The sequence below is a fragment of the Panthera tigris genome, chromosome E3 (genome assembly GCF_018350195.1).
Source record: "Panthera tigris isolate Pti1 chromosome E3, P.tigris_Pti1_mat1.1, whole genome shotgun sequence".
NCBI classification, from domain to species: domain Eukaryota; kingdom Metazoa; phylum Chordata; class Mammalia; order Carnivora; family Felidae; genus Panthera; species Panthera tigris.
This window is the reverse complement of record NC_056675.1, coordinates 10,262,127-10,270,976: the sequence shown is the minus strand read 5'-3', so window position 1 is coordinate 10,270,976 and position 8,850 is coordinate 10,262,127. Positions and strand designations below refer to the sequence as shown.

The window sequence follows — 8,850 nt, the reverse complement described above, 5'->3', positions numbered from 1 at the left end:
GTGATTCACACACTTCAGCGCCCAGCTTTCCCTGCACATCGTGTGTTCTGGAATCCCAGTCACATTTACTCCAGCACCAAGGCCTCGAGGGCCCTTCCCAGCAGATGTTCTGCCTCGCTGGCCAGATGGGAGCCCTTCAGATGTCTCCCCCCACGGGCAGGCCAAGCCTGCTCCTCAGACTCAGGGAAAGGGCCCAGAAGTTCCCCCCACACCTACCCTGGGCCATCTGCAGGTTCATATGGGAGACAGGGCAGGAATCTGGCCCTAATTTCCCTGGGAACCAGAACGCAGAAGGCGAACATAGGACAGAATTGTCTGGAATGTCTGCCCACCCTCACACCACCCTCGGGCTTGGGAGTGAGTGGAGGGTGATTGCTAACTCCCACGAAACCATCCTTTCCCCTCCTCTCACAGAATCACTGGCTTAAGGACAGGGTGGGTGTCTGACCCACTATAGCCTGAGCTTGCCCAGCTCAGATTGGCTGAGATTTGGGATGTTTCCCTCTCCCTGGAGGAGATGGATGGATCTGTGGATGGATTTGTGGATGAGTGGTAGATGGATGGTAGGTAGGTGGTTGGGTAAGCAGGCAAAGGAATGAATGGGTGAGGGGGTGGGCAGACGGATGGATGGATGGATGGATGGGCAGATGGGCACATGGATGGATGGATGGATGGATGGACAGATGGTTGGATGGTGGATGGATGGGCAGATGTCTGGATTGATGGCTGGCTGGATGGATGGATAGATGGGTGGATAGGTGGATGGATGGATGGATGGATGGATGGATGGATGGATGTGATGGACAGATGGTTGGATGGGTGGATGGATGGGCAGATGTCTGGATAGGTGGCTGGCTGGCTGGCTGGATGGATGGATGGATAGATAGGTGGATAGGTGGATGGATGCATGGATGGATGGATGGATGGATGGATGGATGGATGGATGAGTGGGAAACTGAGTGGCTAAGAGTGTAAATGAATGGATGGGTTAGCTGCAGACCGGCTCAGGAGGAACTGCGTCTCAAAAGGAACTTTCTAAATCTCTGAAATGTGAGGCCTTGGCACCCCCCAGAGGCCAGAGTGTCTAACAACTCATGTCCCTTAAAGCCCTGAGAATCAGGGGCACAGACCTAGAGAAGGTTAGAGGTTCTGAAAAACAAAAAAAAATCTAGTTCCACTGCTGGAACTTTCCCTGACTTACTCTGGGATCTTGGGAATGTTCAATCCTTCTGAGGCTCAATTTTCTCATCTGGAAAATTGAGCTAATCAAACCTGATGCCTGTGATGTTATGAGATTTAAACAAAATCATGTACATAAAGTGTCTGAGAGGGTCATCTGGCACATATCAGGTGCCCACAGAATGCGATTTCCTTCCGAGGGGCAGCCCTAGGGCACGCGTGCACGTGTGCACACACACACACACACACACACACCAGTAAAGAAGAAGGGCACGGAGCGAGAAGGCCAGACCAGATCCAGAAAGGCAGATGGGGACACACTTTAATTCTCCAGGGGTCCCATGCTCTGACAGGGCTGGCCCAGCCTCGGGGCCCGGGCGCTCAGGGAGTGGGGGACTCGGACACGGGCCCTGAGCCCTCCTGGGGCTCAATTTCCTGAGCCTGGGCCAGCTGGGCCGTGTGCTCAAAGGCAGCCTGCAGCAGGCGGGAGGCAAGGCAAGTGGTCCAGGCGACGAGATAGGCCAGGTGCCAGGAGGTGAGCGCGGCTGCGTTCTCCACCCACCAGTACAGACGCTTCAGCAGAGCCAGGAGCTCGGGCACCGCACACTTGTCCAGCAGAGCCTGGAGGGGATAAGCGGATGGGCGGCTGGCCACCAGGAGCTCGCAGGGTGGCATCGCCCCAGTGCCTTGCCCAGTGCCCCAGGCCTGCCCTCAGCAGCCCACCTTGCTGAGCAACCAGACCACGCTGCAGCCATGGGCCCTCTGGCACAGCCTCCTGGTCAGCAGCAACAGCAGCAACACTACCGGCGTCAGGCTGTGTAGACACGACAGAAGCAGCTCCCTGCAGGTGGCCGCGGACAGGCCTAGCTGCTTCCAGGCCAGGCCCGAGGCCCTCACACAGCCCAGCACGCCGGCCCACGCCAGCCACACGGGGACTGCCATCGGTGCCAGCCCGGCCCGTAGCACCCGGCCCACGGGGCTGGCTGCAAGCCCGGGGGGTGGGTGGGCCTCGGGGCCGCAGGACCCCCAGGCCTCCTGGGCCAGCCCCGACAGCCAGCGGTTGAAGAAGACAATCTTCAGGAGCAGGAAATTGTAGAGGTAGATGCGGTTCTGGACCAGCTGTGGGAGCAGGGAGAGCCAGCCCATCGTCACCCACCCGAGGCGGGGACCCTGCCTGCCCCGGGTTTTGCCGTAGGGGGTGGGGCTACCGGGCCTCCTTCCGTCGAGGCCTCAGTTTCCCAACAAGAATGATCCTCATCTGCCTGCCGCTAGGGACTCCACTCTCAGGTGGGGACTGTGGAAGGCGTTTCGTATTATCTTTCATTTTCTTTCCCTTGGATTTAAGTGATTATTAACAATACTCTAGACTGAAGGAAGCTGATTTATTATTATTATTAATTATTACATAAGGAGTGACCATCTCCCCAGCCCTCTGGTCCTGCAGGATTTGAACCCTGGGCAGTTTTTTCTCCCAAGCACCTGGGCTTTCCTGCCCACCAGTTGTCTGTTGAGGGCAGCTGGGGGGCAGAGGGCAGCCAGGGGGTAGAGAGATGTGAGGCATAGGGGCATCACTGTCACACTATGGAGAGGGGTGAAGGAGAGGGAGGGCCCCAAGAAGATCTCCAGGCTTCTGTCCTGGGTGACAGGGTGGATATGATGTCTCCCATCCACTGGGAGAAAAGAGTGAGCTTGGGTGGGGAAAGAGTCTGTAAACGGGAAAGCTCCACCTGAGTCCTGGGGCTGAACAGCCAGTCCCTCGTCAGAGCCCTAAAGCCCCCAGCCCTGAGTAACGCCAATCCCCTCTGTCTGGACCTCATGTGCCACTGTCCAGAGGACCACCTGGAGCCCTAGGGGACGATGCAGGAGACAGCCATCTGGGGGTGGCCATGTGCCCCACCGTGGGCACTGTGGCTTAGGGATGGGGCTCCTGAGAGCTGTCAGATTACTCCAGGCAGGCGGGCAGTCGCCCAGTTCTACAGGTTGGGCCAGGCCCATGGGCTCCAACAGCCCCGAGGTGGCTGTGGATGGCTGGATGGACCCCCCCAGTGACCCCCATTCCCCACTCACCAGCACCGAGAGCTTCACCACCAGCAGCAGAATCCCCAAGAGGCTGCATCTGACAGGAGGAACAGCCTCCATGTCTGGCCCTTCTCCCCTTCGTCCAGCTGGGAGAGGGAGGGTGACCTCACAGATACTGCAGGGTGGGGGCCAAGTTACCGTGGGGACCCAGTTGCCACAAGAGACCCCCTTTTACCTGCCTCCCGCCTCTCCAGGGCACAAAAAGCAGGGTACTTTTCTTCTATGCTCAGTCCCCTTCCTGATTGGAGACGGCCCTGGGGACATCGACTCCATATCTGGCCCGCCCACATCCCTGGAAATCCTAAAGTATTCAAGGCCTGGGAAATAGAAATCTTGATTCCCCAAGGCCACAGGTGACACAGTATTTGGAGGCAGATGGAAAAGCTCCTTCCCCATTCCCCCACCCCCACCCTGGTCACAAAGAGGAAAAATGAGGTTGTGACTTTTCCTCTCAGACCCTCGTGATATCTGAGACTCTGCTAGAGGAGGACAGGGGAGGAAAGGTGTGCTGACCTAAAGGCCCCAGGGTTCAGGAGAGAGGCAGAGGCTGCAGGAAAGGGGACAGTTTGCTGAGCTAGCCCGCTCAGGACAACCAGGAGGCCACAGGCTGCCTGGAGCATCCCTGGAAGTTTGCAGGAGGCTGGGATTAGGATCAAAGGCTTAGAATTCTGGGAGAACCAGAACCTTGATCCCAGCATTTCTCACATTGCTTTTCTGTCTGGGTCCCAGCAGGTGGCCCCAGGAGGCTGCGGGAGGAGGCTCTCGAGCCTTTTAGAAATGTTTTTAAAGCTCTCCCTCTGCTGGACAGGCTACCGTAGTGTGGGGCTAAGTGACTCTGTGCCCATCAGACGGGTGGGCGCCGCCTCAGCCCTTGCACACAGCGTGATTTCAGTCCTCGCCTGCCACCTCAGCCAGGCACCTTGTGCAGGATACAACCTGCCCAACTGGACATGGAAACCTGCCATTATGAATCCCTGGAACAGAAAGGATGACCTCTGCCCAGGGCAGTCCTGTTTGCCCCTTTGTTTCCTCTCCTGGGGCAACAGCTGAGGGCTGGAGGGTGCAGCGTGCAAAGTCCCTCCACTCTGTCCTCTGCCTTGCCTCTCCCCCTCCCACCCTCTGTGGCTGCAACATTATGGCACTGGGGGGGTCACTAGGGCTTCAGAAAGGCCTCCCTCCTGTGGGGTGCCTGGGTGGCTCAGTCAGTTGAGCGTCTGACTTTGGCTCAGGTCATGATCTCATGGCTCGTGAGTTTGAGCCCCACGTCGGGCTCTGTGCTGACAGCTCAGAGCCTGGAGCCTGTTTCAGATTCTGTGTCTCCCTCTCTCTCTGACCTTCCCCCATTCATGCTCTGTCTCTCTCTGTCTCAAAAATGAATAAACGTTAAAAAAAATTTTTTTTTATTTTTTTTTTTTTAAAAAAGAAAAGCCTCCTTGAGCTAAGTTTTGAAGGATGGGTAGGAAGTTCCCAGAGGAAGTGGGAAGGATGGTCCAGACAGAGGGAACAGCATGATTCAAACAATTTCGTCTTACTAGAGCATAAAGCGGGAGGAGGGGAAGAGCACAAGGCAAGTGGTGAGATCAGCAAGGGCCACACAGGCCACAGAATATTCTACATGACACAGTGAGAGCCATCAAAGAGCCAAGGCAGCAAGGAGGTTGCTGTGGGCTCTAAGACAGTCCCTTCAGCTCATGAGGAGGTGAGACTAGGGCAAAGGCGTCTGGGGGTGGGGGGGGGGAGCTCAAACAGCTCCCAAGCTTGGTCCCCAAGTTAGATTTCAGCAAGGCCTCTCTGTGGCTCGGTGCTTGCCCAGACCACAGGAGGGGAGGGACCCAGAGGGGTCTGCAAGGCTGGAAATACAGTGACAGAGGTCAGGACCTCCCCTGACCTAGTCCCGGCCACACAGTTACCATCAGCCAGAAAACCCAGAGTCACCTAGTCGCCTTCGTTCTTCATCTTCCTGCCCAGCCACCTCCAGAGACCAGGACCATGAATTTCGCTCACTACGATGTTCCATGCCTGGACCAGTGCCAGGTGCACAGTAGGAATTCCACAAATATTTGTTGAATTAATGAGCAAATGAAGGAGTACCTGCCTGGAGATCCCTACCTGCTAGGCTGCGTGTAAGGGCAGCAAGAACGGCTCCATATCAACTCGGATCCTTAGGTGGGGAGCCCTCCACCACTTCCTCTTTCATTCTCAACACCTAGGTTCAAGGCCATCTTGCACTACTGTGCTGTGTAACCTTGGGCAATAACTACCTCCTCGCCCTGGCCCTGTCTGCACCTTGCAGGGTAACGGGGACGACCAGGTGGGATAGCCCAGTTATCAGTGGCCGCCGCCTTGCCCGACGCCAGGGGGCGCCATTCTTCTCCCCCATGCCTCCCTGCGCAGACTCCCTTCCCCAGCTCAGAACCCAGGGCTAGAGAAGGGCCGGGAGCCCACTTTGGACTTGCTTCGTTCCTGGCGTTCGAGGTCGCTCAGGTGCTCCCCTGCGGATGCAGAACGGCAATGCGACCGCGCGGGGGCAGCAGACACCGGGGGCGCGGGCCCGGCGCACCTGCGCGCGCTGCTGAACTTGGTGGAAAGTTTTGGGTTGCTATGTTGTCCCCTGTTAGTCTGCGAGGCCGGTTTCCCTGTGACAACAACCTTGGGGCATCCTGAGGAGCTCGCCCGGGGCACAGGTGCTGTCATGGCTGGGTTGTTGGAGGCGAAACCACGAGAAATAATCGTGTTTTTTTTTTCTTTCTTTCATGTTCCAATATGATTTCATGTTCCAATAGATATTTATTTCATATCTACTTCCTTTTTTTCCCCCCAGAAAGACACAACAATGATAAATATGCCTTCATACTTATTGGAATTTGTATTTTTTGTTTTCTAAAAATGGCTTTATCGAAGCTACTTAAATGCAAATAATAATAATAATAATAATGAATTCAGGAGGAACCTAATCCTGGTTAAAGGACAAGATTTTGGAGTCCGTTTGAAAAGACCTCTGACGCTTAATCACAGGTCTGTGCTTCCGGCCCAAATTCCTTTATCTGTAAAACTGGGATATACTTTGTAGAATCTAGCAGGTGAGGTTGTGTGGGAAGCAGTCAATGAAACAGGGTCTGGGAAGTGCTTTGAGCAGTACCTGCCCCCACCCCCACCCCCACCAGTGCCTGGAGGCTTTGGGGTAAATGAAGTCAGCATCTGTGGATTGAAAAGTTGAAAAGTGGGGCACCAGGGTGGCTCAGTCTGTTAAGTGTCCCACTTCAGCTCAGGTCATGATCTCACGGTTCGTGAGTTCGAGCCCGCATCGGGCTCTGTGCTGAGAGCTCGGAGCCTGGATCCTGCTTCAGATTCTGTGTCTCCCCCTCTCTCTACCCCTCCCCAGCTCACGCTCTGTGTCTCTGTCTGTCAATAATAAATGAACATTAAAAAAAAATTTTTTTTAAAGGAAAAGTTGACTCAAGAATTTTTTGAAGCAAAATAAACTACAAGTTAGACAAAATTGCTTTCAAACACGTGCAAATTTGTGAAAAGAAATTATCTCCAGGCGGCATACACTGTATTGATTCATCAGCCAATAAGTGGACATATTCATTTCAACCAAACCACTCTTAGATGATTCACTTGGAGGCCAAGGCTACATTTTGAAATTCCAGAAAAACAAGGGCAAATATACCTTAAAATTGATTCAAGTTGATACCTTAAAAAAACTTTTAACATGAAAAGTAATAAAAATGCCTTAAAAGTTGTTTGTTTGTTTGTTTTTTTGAGAGAGAGAGAGAGGAGTGGGGCTCACCTGATGGGCTCCAGCTCACAAACGGTGAGATCGTGACCTGAGCCAAAGTCAGATGCTTAAAGACGGAACCAGCCAGGCACCCAAAAGTGTTTTTTTTAAGGACATAAAGTTGCCAAACCATCCCAGTGCTCAGAAACAGTCATCCCCCCATAAAAGTTCTGATAAATGGACAAAATGCATAAATGCCAATAACAGATTGCAAAGCCACCCCTGTGAGGTACAAAAATCAACATATGAACAGACATCAATGGGAAATATAGTTTTCACCAATTTGTTTCTTGATCAGTTTGTTTGGAACCAATATGTTTATTTTTTTATTTATTTGAGAGAGAGAGAGAGAGAACACAAGCAGGGGAGGGGCAGAGAGAGAGAGAGGGAGAGAGAGTATCCCAAGCAGGCTCCACATTGTCAGTACGGAGTCCAATGCGAGGCTTGAACTCACGAACCAGGAGATCATGACCTGAGCTGCAGTTGGACGCTTAACTGACTGAGCCACCCAGGCGTCCCAAGAACCAATGTGTTTAGTGTATTTGTTTTCTGCTTATTCACTTAGACCTCTCTCGGATATTCTCCCACCCACCCATCTTCAACCACTGCCCCTCTCCCTGTTTGCCCTTTTCTCTACTAGACTTCTTGTGTCCTAAATAAAATGTTCCTCCATCCACTGAAGGGTGTTTTGGTTGTTTCCATATCTTGTCTATTGTGAGGAATGGTGTAATGAACAAGGGGGCACAGTTATCTTTTCACAATCCTGATTTCAATTCCTCCGGCTCTATATCCAGAAGTGGGATGGCTGGATAATAAAGCAGTTCTATTTTTAATTTTTTGAGGACCTCCATACGTTTTTCATAGTAGCTGTATTCATATGCATTCCAACATGTGAGAGATAGATAGAGAGATACAATGGGATATTATTTGGCCTTTAAGAAGGAAAATTCCCAACAACACGGAATGGAGCTGCAGGACATTATGCTAAGTGAGGTAAGACACAGAAAGAGAAATACTGCATGATCTCACTTATACGTGGAATCTAATGAAGCCAAACTCAGAAACCGAAAAAAAGAATGGTGGTTGCCAGCCAGAGCCAGAGGCTGGCGTTGGGAGAAGTGGGCTGGTCAAAGGGTACAAAGTTTCCATTACAAAGATGAATAAATTCTAGAGATCTAATGTACAACACAGTGAGCACAGCTAACAATAATACCTTATTGTTTACTTGAAATTTCCTAAGCGGATAGATCTTAAATCTTCTCAACACACATATACCACACACAAAGTCGAGGTGATAGATATGCTAATTTTAGCCGGACTGTGGTGACCATTTCACAATGTATACGGATATTCTTTTTTTTTTTTTTTTTTAACGTTTATTTATTTTTGAGACAGAGAGAGACAGAGCATGAACGGGGGAGGGTCAGAGAGAGGGAGACACAGAATCTGAAACAGGCTCCAGGCTCTGGGCTGTCAGCACAGAGCCCGACGCGGGGCTCACACTCACGGACCGCGAGATCATGACCTGAGCCGAAGTGGGCCGCCTAACCGACTGAGCCACCCAGGCGCCCCTGTATACGGATATTCAAAACAGCAGGTTGTGCACCTTCAACATACGCGACTTTTATTAAAAGGAACAAAGGAAAATGTTCCTCGGTGGTCACTCACTCACCTCGCCGTTCAAATCACGTTGTTGCAAAAAAATTCCGTAACCATCTTACCGCCGCCTCCAGCCACTGGCCATTTGCTCCTGCCCCCCCACTCCCCACTGTCACCACCCTGGCCCAAGTGACCGATAAACTCTTTGTTGC

General features: G+C 52.4%; 1 protein-coding gene across 1 annotated transcript; it reads right to left on the bottom strand.

Moving 5' to 3' along the window:
• Positions 1-1,484: 1,484 nt before the first annotated feature.
• TMEM270 (transmembrane protein 270) lies at positions 1,485-3,367 on the bottom strand. The gene is made up of 3 exons (XM_042971858.1): positions 3,247-3,367; positions 1,903-2,298; positions 1,485-1,800 (listed from the first exon to the last, which is right to left on the bottom strand). Exons 1-3 carry the CDS (start codon positions 3,316-3,318, stop codon positions 1,561-1,563), a joined length of 708 nt encoding a protein of 235 aa, XP_042827792.1. The 5' UTR covers positions 3,319-3,367; the 3' UTR covers positions 1,485-1,560.
• Positions 3,368-8,850: the final 5,483 nt, after the last annotated feature.

Excerpts from the sequence above, each read along its gene's own strand:
- TMEM270 (XM_042971858.1), bottom strand. The coding sequence starts at position 3,318 with ATGGAGGCTGTTCCTCCTGTCAGATGCAGCCTCTTGGGGATTCTGCTG. Across the intron at positions 2,299-3,246 it reads TGGTGAAGCTCTCGGTGCTG|CTGGTCCAGAACCGCATCTA; the intron begins GTGAGTGGGGAA and ends CTGCTCCCACAG. Across the intron at positions 1,801-1,902 it reads TGGTCTGGTTGCTCAGCAAG|GCTCTGCTGGACAAGTGTGC; the intron begins GTGGGCTGCTGA and ends TATCCCCTCCAG.